This window comes from Dama dama, chromosome 27 (genome assembly GCF_033118175.1).
Source record: "Dama dama isolate Ldn47 chromosome 27, ASM3311817v1, whole genome shotgun sequence".
NCBI lineage: Eukaryota > Metazoa > Chordata > Mammalia > Artiodactyla > Cervidae > Dama > Dama dama.
The window spans coordinates 33,623,094-33,643,578 of record NC_083707.1 but is presented as its reverse complement, the minus strand read 5'-3'; the positions used below and the strand labels follow the sequence as shown (position 1 = coordinate 33,643,578).

Sequence of the window (20,485 nt, the reverse complement as noted above, 5' to 3'; positions counted from 1 at the left end):
TACCAACTGTGCCACCAGGGAAGACATTCACTGAAGTTAAATGTGTACAAAATGTGTATGGACTTGGATTTGTACATTTTATTTGGTTCTTGTGCAGTTATCACTTCTGCATGATTTCTGAAACTATAAAATGACTTTGACTATTTGGTTGAGCCAGGTTCCCTTCATAACCCTTATTTAAATTTTTTCCTGGACTGTTCTGGCATGTTGTTTTTCTGGAAAGCTTTAGAAGAGTTTTACCAAATTAAAAAAAAACCACACACACACAAAATCAATTCAACTGGATTTCATCGTAAGGGGGGCTACTGTGGACTAGGGATATCTGAAACATTTTAAGGACAAGGTGGGACTTATGTAGGTTGAGGGGATGGCTAGAACCCGGTGGAGCTGGGAGATGGAGCTGGAAGACAGCTCAGGTCAGGGAAGTAATGTAAACAAGTCAAAGGGCCTCAAGGGTACCTGCCACGGGTGGAAGGGGGGACACCCTTTTTATGGGCATCAGCTGAGGGTCTGGACACTATCCCATGGTAAAAAGGAGCAATTTGAATTTCTTCTGTTTTTCATTTCTGCACGGGGAACATAGCTCACGTTTGTCTCACATCTATTAGTCATTTTTCCTTCAATGAAAAATGGATGGAGATCCTAGTATCTGCCCGGCACTGTGCTGAGCATTAGAGACACATGAGCAACCAGAGCACAGACTCTGCCCTCAAGGGTTTTCCAGTCTAGTGGCGAATGGGCATACAAACGGGCTGTTGAAACAGAGAAAGTGAAAGTGTTAATCACTCAGTCGTGTCCAACTCTTTGTGACCCCATGAACTGTAGCCCACCAGGCTCCTCTGTCCATGGGATTCTCCAGGTAAGAATACTGGAGCAGGTTGCCATTCCCTTCTCCAGGGGATCTTCCCAACCCAGAGATCAAACCCAGGTGTCCTGTATTGCAGGCAAATTCTTTATAGCCTAAGTCACCAGGGAAGCCCTAAAACAGAGGGAACTGGGCTAAGTCAGGCTGCAACAGGAGGGCATCCCACTGGAACTGAAGGGGGAGGGACGGAAAAGACAGCCACCCTGAGACAGGAAAGATGGGTAGAGTGGGGAGTAGGCCAGGTCTTCCGGGCTCCGTGATTTAAAAGCTATGGGGCTCCCATCTGGGAGAGGCTTCCTAATTTAATCCTCTGCACAGTTCTTCACAAACAGTGAGGTGGAAAACAGCACCAGTCCAGAGGAGCCATCCATTTGGCAGGCAGCTGATTGGAAAAGGGAAATTGTTAATTAACAGTAGTCTCAGCTTAGGTTTGTTACATTTGATCATACATCAAGGAAGCAAGTATTGTTTAAAAAAGAAACAAAACTTTTCCATCACTAAAAACTTTTCTTTCGCTTCTCAGCCTTTAAGTGTAAAAAACTTCTACAGCTTAATGCCATTTTAATGTCAAATTTTTTCACTTGTTAGACATTTATTGAGCACCCACTCTGTGCCAGGCTGCCAGGCATCGTCAGCCACTAGTGGTTAGCTCTGCAGTGATAAATACAAGCACAGTGTGGAGTGAAAAGGATGTATGCAGGAGAGCCGGACAGAGGTGGGGGAGGGCAGGGAAGGGTTCCCAGCTCACATTCCAACCCTCCCACCCCCCCACCCCACGCCATGCTCTGAGACAAGTTTCTTCCTCAGCTGTTCAGAACCACAGATGACAGAAGCTCTCTCTGCTCTTCATTTGCTCTACCAATGTTTTCTATGAAATCAGGAAGTTTTACTTTAGTCCATTGTGTTTAGCCACTATTGTGGCTAAATAAGAAGAAAGGCACCAGTTCAGTTCAGTTCAGTCACTCAGTCATGTCTGATTCTTTGCGACCCCATGAACCGCAGTACGCCAGGCCTCCGTGTCCATCAGCAACTCCCAGAGTCCACCCAAACCCATGTCTATTGAGTCGGTGATGCCATCCAACTATCTCATCCTCTATCGTCCTCTTCTCCTTCTGCCCTCAATCTTTCCCAGCATCAGGGTCTTTTCAAATTACCTTACTTAAAGTTACATAAATATTACAGAAATTTTATTCTGCTTTGCAAGATTAAGGAAGAAGCAGAATAAAATTTCTGGAATATTTATGTAACTTTAAGTAAGGTATTTTGTAAATATGTATCTTTTACATAGAAAGTTTACATACAAGTGAGACACCTGAAGAAAAAGTACTTTAAACAGAGATCTTCTGCGTAGCATGGTTAGGAAGCAGAATATGGGGCTGGCCACTTCAAGGAAAGCCCTATTATTAGGATAGCCTGCTTAGTAGACTTGGATAAGCCGCCTCAGCTTAGTTACCTTCCTGATAATTAGGGAATACATGGGTTTTCTGCTTCCTGTCCACTATCTGAAATGTAGTCATTCCAAATGATACCAGTTATACATACACGCCAATATATGAATATTTTCATCATGTCTTAAAATGGTAGTAGCTACCTTTTACTGAGTGTCTGTTATATGCAGGCATTGTACTAGATTCTTTACTGCTTTATCTTTTATCTTATTTCCATCCACCAAAATAGATATGGTTAGTACAATTTTTCATTCATTCATTTGGCATGTATTTATATCATATATTTATATCTGTATACAAATATTTATATCTGTATTTATATCTGATTCCTAAAATGTGCCCAGGCACTATCCCAGGTGCTAAGGATGTTTCAGTGAGCAAAACAGCCCCCCAAAATCACATCCTCATGGAGCTTGGATTTTCATAAGAGGAATAAGTGGAAGCATGTGGGGTTCAGATAAGCCCAAGATTACATGCATGGTGGTGAAAGCAGGAATCCATGCAGGCAGATCTTCTGACTCAAAACCTGTGTCCTTTGCGCTATATCACCAGTTTATCTGTTGGAAAAGAGTATTTAAATTGCCTGGAAATTCTTTGGTACAAAGCTTAAATTTGGGTTGCATGCATGCTCAGTCGCTTCAGGCGTGTCCAACTCTTTGTGACCCCACAGACTGTAGCCTGCCAGGCTCCTCTCTGTGGGATTCTCCAGACAAGAATGCTGGAGTGGGTTGCCGTTTCTTTCTCAGGGAATCTTTTCACCCCTGGGATCGAACCCTCGTCTCCTACATTTCCTGCATTGGCAGGCAGAATTCTTTACCACTAGTACCACATAGGAAGCCCTAAATTTTGGGAAGAGAGTCAAATGCCTTATTTCCTTGATTCTATCAATCCCGTTGATGATAAGACAACACACACATACCAACTTAATGACAATTTTGGGGGGGCGGGTAATAGAGTGGAAGTGGAACTTTGCTAAGAACAGAAATGTTTTGATTTACCTCCCTGTTCCAGAAACATTAACATGGGTTTATTTTATTGTTTGAAAAAAGTAGAAACTCACCATCAAGGAAATATGATCTTTTAACTTATAAATAAGGAGCTGACCTCTCATCACTAAATCATCTAGAATAATAAAGCCTCGGGCCAAGGTAGCAGCTGTAATTGCTCAGTTATTTAAGCCCCTTATGTACCTCACTGCAGTTATTAGTATAAATAAATATGAATTATGCAGAGTTGGAATAGTACAATAAGAAATGTTAATAAAGTCTCCCTTTATGCAAAAAATTGAAACTATATGAATTTTCCTTTTTTTTTTAAACCTTTGAGGAAATTAGCTGTAAATTAAGCAGTATGTAATTATGTGATATCTTCAGAAATTCAGCTCTTGCGTAAAATTCACCCATCCCTAATTTCCATACCGGTCAGACTACTGTCTCCTGTTTGCATTTTGTTCATGTGCCATTTGGCTGTAGGTATGTCATCTGCATGTCAAGGGGGAAGGGAGAAATCTCTGCCTGCCTCCCATACTCACCATTCCCATTCAAGTCACAGATATCTCTATTGAGATGCATTCACTCATGCAAATCTATGTCAGTGTTTTCTCCCATAGGGTTACGATATCCCAAACAGGGAGCTGGAAGTTGAGAAAACTGGGTGGAGTAAATGATGCATTCTTTGGGTGTTTCTTCTCTTTTTCCGTATTCTGTGTAGGTGTGCTCCTGGATATTTTGGAAATCCTCAGAAATTTGGAGGCAGCTGCCAGCCATGCAATTGTAACAGCAATGGCCAGTTGGGCAGTTGTGACCCCCTGAACGGAGGTAAGATCGACTCACACCTCTGTTAACCTACCTTTATCAAACTGGTACATCATAGCAGGCAAAGAAGCCAAACAGCCCTTTTCAGGAAGCACACACACAACTACACATAACAAATTGTGCCCCTGTTTTGACAAAGCTGGGAATGCTTAGGTAGTACAGCTTTGATGAATAATGTCAAGTAGGTTTTTTTTTTTAAGGTAAATGGTTTTTATTTTATTTATTTATTTATTGGTAAATTGTTTTTAAAACTTCTTTAATTATAGCCAAAATAACTTTAGACCCTATTTCAGTGATTTTGGTGAGGTCTCTCTTTGCCATTATAAGGTTATTCTCTCATCAGCTTCCTTTGTATGTGTATCTGAAGAATTCAAAGTGCTCTTCTCCTAAAGCAGTAACTGTTCTAGAATGTGAGTGTATAATTGAGATGGATTTTACCTACCAGGAAAAAGACATTAACTGGAAGTTAGTATAGATGGAGTAGGAGAAAAAGGAAGCTGGGGAAAAAAGGAAGAGTCTCCATTTCCTTCTTTGATGGAGAATATTTGTTGTCGTTCAGTCACTAGGTCGTGTCCAACTGCAGCACACCAGGCTTCCCAGTCCACTGTCTCCTGGAATTTGCTCAAACTCATGTCTGTTGTGTCAGTGATGGCATCCAACCATCTCATCCTCTGTCTAATGGAGGATATTAATGGATTTATCAGGAAAACGCCATTGATATAGTACAGTACCAAATCCTTAGATAAAATCTCTCATCTTATAGACAAGGTAAAGAACTACGCCCTGGATGCGTGGATTAGATCTGCTCAAGTACTGTTCCCAAAGGGCTGCAGAGCAAATGGCTCCTTGTCAGTCTAGAATGAGGTGCCTGTTGTCACGTTTTGGGGCTTCATCTGAGCTCCCTCTTGTTCAACATCGTTGACCTGAATGGAAATATAGAAGGCCTGCCCACTCAGTTATCAGATGACACCAAGTTGGAGGAGCCAGAAAACACCTCCTATGACACATTTAGAATAAAATAGGTCCTCAACAGCCTGGAGTGAGGGGCCAGTTCTAACCAGACAAAATTATGTTGAGGCTTGCATGTGGTCAGTCCTGTAGTGATAAGTGAGTCATGGCTAAGGTTTCAGTTAGTGGTGAGTTTGGTATGAATCAAGAGAGTGACATGGCCCCTTAGACGTCTCGTACTATCTCCGCTGAGTTCTGGTGTCCAAAACCAGGTGGCTTACTGTTCCTTGGTCCGCTGCCATGCAGGTCCGTGTTGGGGGGTGGGGTTGTCTTCACAAAGCAATAGACACGCTTCAGTTTGTTCAGAAAGAAGGTGAAACTGTGAAGGGACTTGTAGCCCTGTGGAGAGGACAGTGGAGAGTAGACTTGGAAAGGACAGATCTGAAAGGGGCATGTGTGGGAGAAGGGTGGGTCGTTCTATGTGACAAGGGCTGGAACTCGCTTCCAGGAGTGGAAGCTAGAGGGAGGCCTATCGTAAATCATTCCGAATAGGAAGTGTCAGATGTTAAAAGATGAAAAGGACTGGCTTAAAAGGAAATGAGTTCTACTGTCCCTGGAGGTCCTTGGAGGTGTTCAGGAGAAGTTTCAACATCGGACACTTCATACTGTGAGATGGATGCCTTTTCAAGCCTCCTTGTCCCTACTCTAATAACAAAAATAAGCAACCTGAAATGAGGATGGTAACTATTTGTTCCTCGAATGGAATAAAATCCTCACATCTGAGACACATTTGTCCTTGTGGGATCTCCTCCCCCGCTTTTCTTTCATTCATTCTTTTTTTTTTTTTTTTTCCTACCTAGTAACAGACAGATTCTTTGGTGGTCAAACTCAAACTTGTTGAGAAAATTGCACTGATAAATCAGTCCTCCTCATAAGTCAAGTTCCCCATAGACGGTCCAAGGTGCTGTGTTTGCAGAAGTTTGTGAAGGAAAGGAAACCTTGTTTCCTGCCTGTAAGGAGTTCGTGGTCTAATTGAGGAAATAAAGGTGACACAGCTATATGTATATATTGTTGTTGTTCAGTCAGCCAGCCCTGTCCAACTCTTTGTGACCCCATGGACTTCAGCATGCCAGGCCTCCCTGTCCCTCACCATCTCCCAGAGTTTGCCCAAGTTCACGTTCATGTTCATCCAGTGATGCCATCCAGCCACCTCATCCTCTGACGCCCTCTTCTCCTTCTGTCTTCAATCTTTCCCAGCATCAGAGACTTTTCCAATGAGTCTTTTGTTCACATCAGATGACCAAAATACTGGCGCTTCAGCTTCAGCATCAGTCCTACCAGTGTCCTTTCAGCATCAGTCCTTCTTATATATACATGTAAGAGTGAATAAAAGGGTTTTTTAAAAAGGTTGAGTAAAAGAAACCTATGATTACATATAATAAATTAAAATGTACGCAAATATACACTGGGGACACATTGATTGTCTTTGAGTGGCAGGATCAAGGACAATGTTTTGTTTCATTTTTCTGGTCTTTCCAAATTTTCCATAGTAAACTTATGTATTTTTTTATGATGAAAAGCAAACATGGTTTAAAACATATGTGTATACAGACGAAGTGTAGAGTATTACCTGCTGTTGAGAACACACCTGACAGTCTCCTTGTTGCATGTCTAAGAAAGTTTCAAGTTTAGAGTTTTCCTTTGATGAAGTTAGAAGGTTTTTCAGAGGGAAATGAGAGGACATTTCAGTATGCATGGTATGGGGAAAGGAGTAGAAGGTAGTGGGGTGAAGAATGTCTGAGGATGACCGTTAGGCTTTCCTGTCTGTAGCTGAGAACCTCAAGATTCAGCATATACACAAGGTAATTGGTGGAGCTAGTCCACTGTGTGTGGATATCTCCCTTACAGCACCTGCCACACTGTCGTGAAATGTGTCTACCTCCCCTGCAGGACCGTTACCTTCCCTGACCATTAAGGAGCATTAGTTCTCTGACCAGAGATTGAACCTGCACCTATAGGACAGCAGAGATTTTGTCTTCTATCTTTGTATTCTGCCCCTAGCACAGGGCCATGGGACTTAGGGAGTGCTCAGAGGCACTCAGTGAGTGTTTATTGAATGTTCTCAAATGATATTGGAAGAGACATCAGCAGTTGTATAAGAGGCCACCGAATGAAGGCAACAGTAACAACTTGGAGTGTTAACTTCATAAGAATGGCATGACCCTTTGGAGAGAAGAAACAATATATCATCAGAGAGGCCACAAGAGACATTCCTGCAGCCAGACTGCTGGGATCCAAGACAGCTCTCAAAACAGTGGCCCTAGGGAAGGAGGGAGAAGGGAAGAGCTGGCCATACTGGGTAGTTGGGTGACTGAAATTTTCTGAAACTAGCTTTCCTAAAAGCCAAGTTAAAAAGTGCATGAAGAGTAAGTTTTGTAGCACTGTCTTCTTTGTTTACACCTCATTTCAGACTGCATAAACCAGGAACCCAAAGATGGTGGTCCCGGAGAAGAATGTGACGGTGAGTAAAGAAAGTGCCCCCTCCTTTCCAGGTTGTGGGGTTCAGCTTCAGATCTGTGAACCCCAGACTGTGACATGGGAAAGCACTGATGGGAGGAGGTGGAAGGAGGGCTGCGTGTGTGCTAAGTCGCCTCAGTCATCTCCGACTCTGTGCAAACCCATGGGCTGTAGCCCGCTAGGCTCTTCTGTCCATGGGATTCTCCAGTCAAGAATACTGGAGTGGGTTGCTATGCCCTCCTCCAGCAGGGCTACTTAGGGTCAAATCCAGTCTCTGCCAACTAATATCTGTATGATCTCGTGCCAGTGACCTTGCTTCTTCAAGTTTCATCATTTGTACAATGGTGAAACTGAGGTTGATAGTAACTATACTAACCTCATATAGTTGTTGGAAAAATGCTTATGAATCCCTTATCATGATTCCTGCAAGCACTCAATAAGTAAAAACTATTTATTATTCCTTTTCCCATTTACAAAATAAGCGACAAGTTGCATAGGTTCACCGTTTATTTGCCCAGTTGTATTGATATATAGTTGACATGCAACATTGTATTAAAGTCTACAACATAATGATATGATATGTGTATAGGTTGTGAAATGACCGCCATAGTTAGTTAACATCCATCAACTCACACAGTTACAGATTTTCTTTTATGCACTAAGAATTTTTAAGGTCTACTTTTTTGGTGACGTTCAAATATGTAATAGAGTGTCCTTAACTATAGTCATCATTCTGTACATTTTACATGCTAAGTTACTTCTCTCTTTTTTATTTTTTACAATGTTTTTCTTTTAGTGTAGTTGCTTTCCAATATTGTGTTAGTTTCTGCTGTACAGTGAAGTGAATCAGTTACATATATATACTTGTATCCCCTCTGCCTTGAGCCTCCCTCCTGCCCTCATCCCATCCATCCCTCCAGGTCATCACAGAGCACGGAGCCAAGCCCCCTTCACTATCCAGCAGGTTCCCAGTAACTGGCTACTTTGCACATGATGGTGTATATATGTCAGTGCTGCTTGGCCAATTCATCCCTCTCTCCCCTTCCCCGTCTTTGTCCACATGTCCATTCTCTACATCTGCATCTCTATACCTGCCTTGGAAATAGGTTCATCTGTACCATTTTTCTAGATTCCACATATATGTGTTAATATACAATATTTGTTTTTCTCTATAACTGGACGTTTGTACCTTTTGACCACCATCACTCATTCTCCCCACTACACCATTTCTTTGTAAAATGCTCCCATCTAGAGATCTCCCTTTTTCAGAATTGCATTCTTCTCTGAGAAGCCCCGGATGGTGATTTCTGCCTGTGATGGGCTATGTGTGTATTAACCGGCTGCTCTGCAGCCCTGGGGCTTGGTCTGCATTCCTGTGGCTCCAGCCAGCAGCACGTGTGCCTCTGATTGTGGCCCCACAGATTGTGACAGCTGTGTGATGACGCTCTTGAACGACCTGGCCACCATGGACGACGAGCTGCGCCTGGTCAAGTCTCAGCTGCAGGGCCTGAGTGTCAGCGCAGGGACCCTGGAGCAGATAAGGCGCTTGGAGACCCAGACCAAGGACTTGAGGGTAAGTACCCCTAGGTCCCACACGATGCCTGGCCCAGAGCAGTTACTCAGTGGATTCACAGATGCTGCGTGAATGAATACTCCTCATGCAGGGAGGGGTGGGGAGCTTGACTGCACTTAATGTTCAGGGCAGCTGTCCTTCCTCTGCTCTAAATGAAGATTAGATTTCTACTGGTGAAAAGTACAGTGAACACAGAAAACTGACACTTATAAGTGAACATTCCTTACATACTGAATGTTTCTGGTCTCATTTTTCTCATAGTCTTTATCTCAGTGTCTTGTGTTCAGAAGATTCAAACTCAAACTTTGGTAAACTTGTCATTAATTCTTTTTTAAATGTTTGGTGGAATTTTCCAGTGAAGCCATGTGGGCCTGGAGTTTTCTTTGTTAAATTTTTTTTTTTAATTTAACAACAAGATCAATTAAAAATAGGTATTGGACAGTTGGGATTATTTATTTCTTTTTGAGTGATATTTGGTAATGTGTGCCTTTCAAATGATTTTTTCATTTCACCTAAATTATTAATACCAAATATATTGACATATAATTGTTTATAATTTTTCCTTATTATCCTTCTGATAGCTGCAAAATCTGTAGTGATACTTTCTCATTCATTCTGGTTATTGGTCATTTGTGTCTTATCTCTTTTTTTATTAGTCTGGCTAGAGGTTTATCAGTGTTATTGATCTTTTTATTTCATTGATTTCTGTTGTTTTTCAGTTTTCAGTTTCATTGATTTCTGTTCTTATCCATATCTTTTCTTCCTTCTGCTTGCTTTGGGTTTAGTTTGCTATTCATTTTCTAGTTTCTTAAGATAAAAGCTTGTTTTCTGATCCAAAACATTTCTTAATATAAGCATTTAATGCTGTAAGTTTTCCCCTAAGCAGTACCTTAGCTGTATCCCACACATTTTTAAGTGTCAGTTTCCATTTTCATTCAATTCAGAAGATTTTCTGATTTCCCTTGTGACATTTCTTTGATCCCTAAGTTATTTAGAACTATATTGTTTAACTTCCAAACCGAAGATTTTCCAGTTAACTCTATTATCGATTTCTAGTTTAACTCTGTTGGGATCAGAGAAAATGCTTTATGATTCCAGCTCTCTTTAAGTATGTTGATACCTGTTTCATAGCTCAGAACATGGTCATCTTGGAGAATGTTTTATGTACACTTGGAAAGAAGGTAGCCAAGAGGGTATCCTGAGAAGTATTAGGGCTGAAAGTGCCCCATGGGCTGGAGTCGGGCTTCCTGGCTGGGGGGAATGGGGGCTTTTCTGCCTACAAATGAAGGCTGAAGAAACAAAGTTGAAACTGCCCAGTTCCCATTGTTAGGCAACAATTGTATGAGAACTAGGAAAGCTACAACCTTATAGCCAGGATGTAGACAAGACTCACAGACCAGGATCTGTGTTGCAATGTGACATTCTCAGCATCACCATAGTGTGCAAGTCCTAAGCTGCCAATATAAGACCTGGTCCTGGACTGGGGGTGCCTGGGGCGGGAGTGATGATGACCCTAAGATCACCAGACAGGACACAAGAGAGTGCAGAGAGAAGAGGAAACCTCCCTCTCAGAATGAGTCTGCAAACACTGTGAAAGATAATAAGAAAGACATGCAGCAGAAGCAGCAGTCATGTGATGAGTCCCTTTAGCAAAAACAGAAATCACAGGACAATCTGAAAACTACTTTACAGGGTAACATCCAATGAAAGAAACAAGAAATTAGAAAAACTTTTAAAACACAAGAAACCAAACAAGAAGAGGTAAATGTGAGAAGATCTAATTAAAAAATCACAGAAAAATTTAAAAATCTACTCAAAAGTAAAAAAAATTCAGTAGGTGAGATGGACACTAAGCTAGTAGGGAAAGTTAAATTAAGGGCTTTTGGAATGAAGGCTGCTTCGAAACCATTAGTGGCTGTGGTTGAGTACATACGGCAAAAATAAATAGTGCTAGAAAAAATGGCTCTTTTCCATCCCATTAGGGTAATTTTAGTGCATGGTTAGGAGGCTTAATACGGAGAGGAGAGGGCGAAAGCCTTTGTGTGTTCAGAGGGGGAAAAAAAGGCACTTTAGCGACTGATGTCGTCAATGTAGTCTTGCACTTTTTCAAGGAAGGGAAGGGAACGAACATATGTCCATCCTGTGCCCAGGGTGCTTTGCTAAGTGCTTTCCTTAAATGTCACAGCATCTTGTGGAGAAAATAGTGCCATTTTTTACAGGTATGTAAAAGCCAAGTAACTTGCCTACAATCACACAGCTAGTATGTGGTGGTTCTAGAAGAATTCACACCAAGAGGAAATTCTAAAGAGCATGTTCACCCACTATACCTCTTATCCAGGTGTTCTGACCTGCAACCATGTGCTTCATTTTTCTGCAGCACAATTAAAATAGAACCATCTTCTTGCAATATCACAGAAACACTGGAAACTGAATAGGAATATGTTTGACAAAGCAACCAACTTTTTTGAATGGTTCTGGGTATACATGACATTTTATAATACATTAGCCCACTTTCCACCACAAAGAACCCAGCAGCTTAATATTACAGCCCCTGATAGACAGATGAAGGAGATAAGGCCCAATGGGCTTATCTATGAAGTGGTGGACCTAGGGTTTGGACCTCAGCTGAAAAGCCTGTGTTCTTTTACCCAACACTGGCTCTTATATGCAAGTAGAGATAGTAATATTGCTTTTTCTTGTAAAAACTTTCAAGATATTAACACATTTTTTTCCAAAAAATTGAGGAATTTCCTTGGCAGTCCAGTGGTTGAGACACTGTGCTTTCCAGTGCAGGTTCGATCCCTGGTTGGGGAACTAAGATTCTGTATGCTAAGCGCATACATTGAAAAAGTTCAAACTTAAAAAAAAAACAAAAAACCAAAATTGAAAGTAATTGCTACTCTAGATATTATACGCAGCAATAGTAATACTGTTAGTCACTAAGTCATGTCTGACTATTTGTGACCCCGTGGACTGTAGCCCACCAGGCTCCTCTGTCCATGGGATTTTCTAGGCCAAAATTCTGGAGTGGGTAGCCAGCCATTTCCTTCTCCAGGGGATCTTCCCAACCCAGGAATCGAACCTGGGTCTCCTGTATTGTAAGCAGATTCTTTACTGTCTGAGCCACCAGGGAAACCTGTATGCAGCAGTGTCCCCTCTAAAAATAATGTTGCCATTCAGTACCCAAAAGAGGAAGGGGACCTGGATTTTGGTCTTGAAGCAATCACTGATCATGTATACTTCCATGGCATGGACAAATCACCCAACTTTTTTAGGTTTCTATTTTCTCCTTTTTTTCCTATTAAATGAGGATATTCAATTTAATTCAATTTAATGAGCTCTGAGTTTTTCTCTTGCTGTATAATTCTTTGAATTTATAGATTCTTTCAACAGAGTAGCCATAGACACTTGTTTTTAGCATAATCAAGTAAAATATAAGTTTAAAAAATTGACATTATTATAGAATCTAAAAATTAATACATCAAGTAAGTGACATCGCCCTCATTTCTTTAAGGTTAGGTCATTAATTCAAGTAAAGTATCTTGTTTCTTCATGTCTTTAAATTTTCCTACTTTATTTTAGAACCAGATCACAACATCAGAACGTAGATTCTTCATAAAGCCTATTTCAAAGAACCATATTTTTTCCTAAGGACCACCATTGGTCTTACTCAATGAATCTTTTCATATCATCACCAGGTTTACCAAGTTGATAAGACTTACTCCAAATTTCTACTCTAGACTGTGATTAACTTTGTATTTTACTTTCAGAACCAGCTGTTCAGCTACCGTCCCACCATTTCAAATCATAAATCAAAAATGGATGGTCTGGAAAAAGAACTGAGTAACTTGAATCATGAATTTGAAACTTTGCAAGAAAAGGTAATACATTAGGTCAATAGCATTAACTTTTTTTGCTTCAAAATATTGCTAGTTTCCCCCCCCCCCAATAACTTAATTTGTTGCTCATCAATTTACTCTTCATATAGGTTCAAATAAATTCCAGAAAAGCACAAGCATTCTATAATGACATTGATCGGACAACCCAAAGTACAAAAGAGCTGGACTCGAAGATTAAAAATGTCATCCGGAATGTACACAGTAAGAAGAGTTACTCAGCCCAATTAAGTATCTTTTGTACTACTTTAGCCTTTGTTGTACAAAGAAAGAGTTCAGCATTATGAAAAAGAGCCTATAGAGATACTGAAAAACCAATATGAGCCCTCTATAAAAGTCTCTGCCTCTTTTCTTAGTAGTCTCCTGGAGTCCAGAATTCCCAGTTTAATAAACAGCTTGATGTTTTCCAGCTCTCGTGAAGCAGGTATCTGGGACGGAGGAAGATGGAAACAGGGTGCCTTCAGGTGATTTTTCCAGAGAGCTGGCTGAAGCTGGGCACATGATGAGGGAAATGAGGACCCGCAACTTCGGGAAGCAGCTGAGGGAGGCTGAAGCTGAAAGAAGAGAGGCTCAGCAGTGTAAGGACCCTTCCAAATGCGTGCATTCAGTCTGCTCTGATTGGCTTGACATACAGGGTGCAGAGAACACCATGCCAGGTTGGGGGAGGGGTCACCATTTCAGCCTCTAGTACTAGTAGAGTATCACATGGTACAAATGGGTGGCCTTTCCAGGCTACTGAGAGGTTGTGGAATAGAACATCTTTTTTTTTTAAAAAAGTTTATTATAGTTGATTTACAATGTGTTAATTTCAGCAGTGATTCAGTTATGCATGTGTACACACATATACATATATATATATAGAAATGTTTTTCCATATTCTTTTCCATTATGATTTATCACAGGGTATTGAATGCAGCTCTCTGTGCTATTCAGTAGGACCTTGTTTATCCATCCCATATATAATAGTTTGCAGCTACTGACCCCAAACTCCCAATTCCTCCCTCCCCCACCCCCTCCTACTTGGCAACCACAAGTCTGTTCTCCATGTCTATGAGTCTGTTTCTGTTTTGTAGATATGTTCATTTGTGAACATATCACAAATTTAGATTTAGAATCCACATGTATGTGATATCATATAGTATTTGTCTTTCTCTTTCTGGCTTTCTTTGCTTACTTTGATAATCTCTATGTCTATCCAAGTTGCTGCAAATGGCTTTATTTCATTCTTTTTAATGGCTGAATAATATTCCACTGTATATTATACATGTATATATACATATACACACCACATCTTTATCCATAGAATAGAATATCTTACTATCATGCAAAAAAATAGTTTCTTCTGCTTAGATATTAGACACTGGCACCTCTATTTTGTTTTTAACTGCATTTTCATTTTTCTTTAAGCTCTACTGCTTCTCATTATATCATTTTTTTTTTTCTTTCACGTCAGACGGGTAATGTGCTGGTGTCGTAACAAGGTTTGCAGGGAGGCACATGTCATGCAGCAGCATGAACACCCAATCACCACGCTCATGAACTACAAAAGGATCCATTATATCATTTTTAATAGTCCCCTCATCACCATTGGGGTTTTGAATCATACATTGATATTTGCATTACTACTACCAAAAAAAAATAGATGTATTAGAAATTAAGGGAATATATCTAAAGATTTGGATTAAGGAAAATGCCACATTAACTCAAAACTTTAAAAATAATAGGCCTATATTTTTCCACATACTGAGCTTCATTCTGGAGTGGAATGACATATCAGTGATTAATCTACAAACAGTGGTATCTCTCTTTTAGCATTTGTATTGTTTAAATTTAATGTTAGCCTTGGAGACAGTATTAGTAATAGAAGGAGCATGTGCTTTATATTTATACTCTGCAAGTTCAGTTCCAGTTCCAAGGCTGAAACCTAGTCACCTAATTTCTCAGGCCATCCATTTTCTTATTTGAAACATGAGATAATCACTCTCTTCATGTGGTTGTCATAAAAGTTAATTGAGACAATGTGTACAGGGCACAACATAACATAAACACTAGCCTCCTTTCTCATTCCCTTGCAAGCTCAAGGAAAACCATGAAGTGAGTAGAAAATCAATTCTTCTGTAGTCTTTATGACTTAGTGTCAATGCACTCATTTCTCAAGTGGAAAACAAAAAGGTGATCTGTTTCAGTGCTGAATCAGATAAGGAGCTGGCTGGAAAACCACCAGGTGGAGAACAATGGATTGGCGAAGAATATACGAGATGCTTTAAATGATTATGAAGCCAAACTCAGTGGCCTCCGTGCTGCTCTACAGGAGGCCAGTGCCCAAGCAAAGCAGGCCACCGGCCTCAACCGAGAAAATGAGAGGGCTTTGGAATCCATCAAGGTGAGGTCATGGTCAGAATCTGCACGGTTTGGTTGAGGACAAGCAAAAGGGAGCAGGGAGCTTTAATGTTAATCAGGGGGCAGAGTCAGGAACCTGTCTGTGTGGGAAACCCTAATCAAAGAGGAACAAGGCATTAAATGCAAAATCAAAGTATCTCTTACTCCTCAACGGCCAGAAGAGTTTCTGAACTTAAACCACAGGGAAAGCAGACCCAATCACTTCACCCCAACTCCTGACTGGTAGAGGACTGGAGGAATAATGCTGCCAAATAGTTGAAAAATTGCTATTGTTATAATTAATTCAAAGTATACAATATATGTTTTAAATAACTGACTTTTTGTGTCATGTGTGTTAATCACTTAGTTGTGTCTGACTCTTTGCGACCCCATGAACTGTAACCCGCCAGGCTCCTCTGTCCACGGGGATTCTCCAGGCAAGAATACTGGAGTGTGTTGCCATGCCCTTCTCCAGGGAATCTTCCCAACCCAGGGATCAAACCCAGGTCTCCCACGTTGCAGGTGGATTCTTTACCATTGAGTCAGGGAAGCCCAAGAATACTGGAGTGGGTAGCTTATCCCTTCTCCAGGGGCACATCCCGATCCAGGAGTCTAACCAGGGCCTCCTGCATTGCAGGCGGATTCTTTACCAGCTGAGCTACCTGGGAAGCCCAACATAGGACTGACCCACTCCCCCCACCCAAAGAAAGATTAATTTGGTAAAAGAAAATGAATGGTATCTTTGCAGATGGTAATATGGTTAACTCCCAAAGCCTCTGCAGGTAACACCTCTGTTGGATTATGCCAAGGGGAGGAAGCAGACCCAATTTTATGGATCTCTGAATTCTGGCAGCCTCCACCCTGGTTTCCTAAGGGCTTGTGTGCTTTCTTAGTTAATATTTTTTGGCTGCACCATGCGGCATGTGGAATCTTAGTTCCCGGGCCAGGGATTGAACCTGCGTTCCCTGCATCGGAAGTGCAGAGTCTTAATCACTGGACTGCCAGGGAAGTCCTCTTGTGTGCTTTCTTATTGAAATGCTGCTACATCTACATTAGGACCAGCATGTAGAGTGTACTGATGGTGCTGATTTGCTTAGTTCAACTCCCTCGTCCTGATCCACTAACCAGAGCTTAATTATGCATCCACCTCGCTGGCCTGGTTGGCCGTAATGTAGAAACCTCCTCCAATGCAACAGCAGTTGTTTCGTTGGCATGTAGCTTGTGGAAACTATGACAACACCTCCACACGACAAGTTGAACTGATGTCTCATGACTTAGGAGTTGCCTAGATGATCTTTAAGTTCAAGAAGACATTTTGACTCTGAAATTACCTCTATGCTGTTGTCCAATAAATATGCCTGTGCCTTCTGACAATATATCATGCAGCTCACAGATCTTCTTTTTCTCTGCAGAGACAAGTTAAAGAAATGAATTCCCTCCAGAGTGACTTCACCAAGCGTCTAGCCACGGCAGATTCTTCCTTAATGCAAACTAATATTGTCCTGCAGTTGATGAAGAAAAGCCATGAGGTAGAGGCAAAACTTGTTTTCTAGAAACTCGAAAAGCATTTTAAAATTACCTTTTGAGGAACTTATGAGATAGGCTAAACATTTTTTCCCTCAAATATATGTCTTTAGATGGAAGAAAATATACCAAAATGTTAACAGCGGTTGTCCCTTAGGGGAGGGGTGAATGATGTGTCTTCTTTTTTTTTCTCCCAAACTTTAAACTTTTTATCTTGCATTGGGGTATAGCTGGTTAAGCATGCTGTAGTAGTTTCAGGTGAAAAGCGAAGGGACTCAGCCATTCATACACATGTATCCATTCTCCCCCCACCCACCTCCATCCAGGCTGGCAGGTAACATTGAGCAGAGTTCCATGTCTTTGCTGGTTATCCATTGTAAACAAAGCAGTGTGTACATGACCTCCCCAAAGTCCCTAAGCATCCTTTCCCCCCAGCAACCATAAGGTTGTTTTATATCTATTTGCCTATCTACCTACCTAATTTGCCTGCAATAAGTGAACGTTACCTTTGTAATAAAAACAAATTGTGCTAGCATTTTTTAAATATCATTTTCACCAATGAGATGAATAAGGTCTGAGGAGCTAATATAAAACAAAAAAAGTGACTCTAGTTGATGACACTGTATTGTATAACTGAAATTTGTTACAAAAGTAGAATTTCAATCTTCTCACCTTCACCCCCACCCCCAAAGAAAGTAAGAGCATAAAATATGAGGTGATTGATGTGTTAACTCAGTGGGGGGAAATCCTTTCACAGTGTATACATATATCCAATCATCACTCTGTACACTTTAAATATCTCACAATTTTATGTCACTTATACCTTCTTGAAGCTGAAAAGCAATTAAAAATAAAATAAATCAGGCATGCATTAATTAACAGAAGACATTTAGGACTGGTAAAAGATTGGCAGTATTTCTCAGAAGCCCACTGGGCATTTTGAAAATATCTTTTATGATCACTGTTTCTAAATCAGAAAAAGTGTTTAGGTTTAGTACAATGATACACTAAGGATAATGATGTGCTTTTATAAAATTCATCAAAGTGGGTATCCACCATATGGAAAATGCTCAAAATGGTAGTGAAACTTGGGAGAATATTCACAGTGCCACTGTGTGAAGTAACCAGGGAGTAACTGGTGTGGTGAATGGGCTCAGGAAACAATTTCTCATTGTTGCTTCCTGGAAACCTCATTTATGACAGAGTTCAAGAAAATGGCATATCTGTGCTTTGCTTAAATTGACACTATCTCTTGTTTACTTGGAAAATACAGGAGTATGAAAAATTAGCAGTCACTTTAAATGAAGCAAGACATGAACTAAGTGACAAAGTGAGAGAACTTTCCAGATCGGCCAGCAGAGCATCTCTGGTGGAGGAGGCCGAGAGGCACTCGGGGTCCCTCCGGGAGCTGGCCAAGCAGCTGGAGGAGTGAGTGGGCCGCCTGGGGGTCTGACCGCAGGGGCCGCTGGAGCCTGGTGGGAAGTACGGACCAGGGTGGGGGGCGGCACCCAGGGCCCAGGTCCGAACCCAACTGATTCCCAGCTGCATCTCTGGAGCAGAGCCTCGGAGCCCACAGCCCCGAATCTCCATCGGCCAAATGAATGGGGAGGTAAGGGGGCTTGGCTGCAGGCAGAGGCCCCAGCTGGAGCCCTCCTCCCGTACCATTTTCCAGGATCAAGAGGAACGCCAGTGGGGATGAGCTGGTGCGCTGTGCCGTGGACGCTGCCACCGCCTACGAGAACATCCTCAACGCCATCAAAGCGGCCGAGGATGCGGCCGACAAGGCCACCACTGCATCTGAGGCTGCTCTCCAGGTGGGCATCTGCCGTGACACCTTCTCTCAACACACTCTGGAGATGACTCACTTTTCTGTTTTCTTTCTATGTGCACCAGGGAATAGGAAAAAACAAAGCTTATTTTAGATCAGAATTTGTTATGTAGAATAGACTTGCCCTTGCTCTGTCATTTCTGTATTTACTAGGCTTTTGGATAAACATAGCCCAGTATTCAAAATCATTTGTAAAACCAGATAATAATCACCCCGATTATTGATTTTGAACCATGAAAGTATTATACCCTGATTCTTACCAGGTATGCTTTTAAGCTGTGTGATCAGGTATCAGCATTTACCAAAGAAGAGATTTTTGTACACAATATGAGAACCATTTATTTCCTGTCATTTGTCATTCACCTGGGCGTGTCTGTGGATCCTATGGGATCTGAAATGCATTATATAATAGGCCTATATCTAAAAATAAAGAACATAGTTATTAACTATGAGAGAATTAGTGAACAGACTTCTTGGAAGGTTGAAGATTTTTAATCTCCCAAAGATTAAAAGCCTAAAAGTAATTCAGCTTTGTCCTCTATTATTGCAGAGGGCATTGTACAAGTGACAGTGAGAAAATGAGAAGGTATCACATAATTTATCATTATGTCAACAGTGATGGGTCCACCTCCCCAAGCCACAAATGTCTACCTAGAGCCCTAACTGTAGCTTTTAAGGAACAGTCTTTTTAAACCTCTGCCTTACCTTCTAGCCTCATTCTTTAAAGATTAAAGATAAGGGCTAGGATGAAAACTCTTACTCCATATTTCCTAATGTATGTATCACATTTAAGACTGACAAATGCTTTGCTTTCAGACAGTAATAAAGGAAGATCTTCCAAGAAAAGCGAAAACTCTGAGTTCCAGCAGCGATAAACTGTTAAACGAAGCCAAGATAACACAGCAGAAGCTACAGCAAGGTATGGAAGGGGTAGCTGTTGGGGGCTGGGATTGTCAAGGGCTTGGAAACAATCTATGAGACCAGGAGCAAATGCACTTCTTGAATCTCAGTGTCCTTGTAGGTGATACTTCGTAAATTCATTGATTTGATGTTTCTACTCTTCCCAGGTGGTGCTAGTGGTAAAGAATCCGCCTGCCCATGCAGGAGATGCAAGAGATATAGGTTCCATCCCTGGGTTGGGAAGATCCCCTAGAGAAGGAAATGTCAACCCACTCCAGTGTTCTTGCCTGGAAAATCCCATGGACAGAGGAGCCTGGTGGGCTACAATCCATGGGGTCACAGAGTCAGACACGACTTTGCAACTGACTACCACCAGCCGATATTCTAACATAAGTCAAATTAACTAGAGTCTCATGAATATAAATAAATCTTGAGACTGATAGGCTTGTTTGGGTCTGGCCGTGGGTTTAGGAGAGGGGATTCTTAATTTAATCCCATATGCACATAGCATTGGGGACCCACATAGCTTTGAGGTGGGTACAGTGCTGCTGTCTTATTTAAGGCCCAGATAAGTAGTTTCAAGTCATTAGATCAACTGCTTCAAAATTTCTTAAGCCCTAAAATCTTAGTAAGTAAAAGCACGAAAAATCACTACCACTGTGATATATGAGGATTTTAAAAGTTTTGCCTTTGAATTTTTCCCTTTATTTAATTTGATTAAAAAAAATTAAACCATCTCAATCTCACCAAATTCCTGTGTTCAGAAAATGCTGACCCTTGATTTTCTCTGGTC

General features: G+C 41.2%; 1 protein-coding gene and 1 non-coding gene across 3 annotated transcripts in view; one reads left to right on the top strand and one right to left on the bottom strand.

Annotated features, from left to right (window-relative positions):
* LAMA3 (laminin subunit alpha 3) overlaps nucleotides 1–20,485 on the top strand; it is a 246,698-nt gene that overhangs the window by 179,546 nt on the left and 46,667 nt on the right. For both annotated transcript variants that reach the window (XM_061130933.1, XM_061130935.1), the window contains 11 exons: nucleotides 4,024–4,130; nucleotides 7,546–7,596; nucleotides 9,014–9,165; nucleotides 12,936–13,046; nucleotides 13,154–13,265; nucleotides 13,472–13,639; nucleotides 15,248–15,444; nucleotides 16,853–16,969; nucleotides 18,238–18,392; nucleotides 18,637–18,778; nucleotides 19,609–19,711. In XM_061130933.1, the coding sequence (XP_060986916.1) occupies nucleotides 4,024–4,130; nucleotides 7,546–7,596; nucleotides 9,014–9,165; nucleotides 12,936–13,046; nucleotides 13,154–13,265; nucleotides 13,472–13,639; nucleotides 15,248–15,444; nucleotides 16,853–16,969; nucleotides 18,238–18,392; nucleotides 18,637–18,778; nucleotides 19,609–19,711 (1,415 nt within the window). The remainder of the gene's footprint in view (nucleotides 1–4,023; nucleotides 4,131–7,545; nucleotides 7,597–9,013; nucleotides 9,166–12,935; nucleotides 13,047–13,153; nucleotides 13,266–13,471; nucleotides 13,640–15,247; nucleotides 15,445–16,852; nucleotides 16,970–18,237; nucleotides 18,393–18,636; nucleotides 18,779–19,608; nucleotides 19,712–20,485) is intronic.
* LOC133047881 (small nucleolar RNA U13) lies at nucleotides 14,509–14,613 on the bottom strand. Its single transcript, XR_009690888.1, has one exon. It is a non-coding gene; the product is annotated as a small nucleolar RNA U13 (small nucleolar RNA).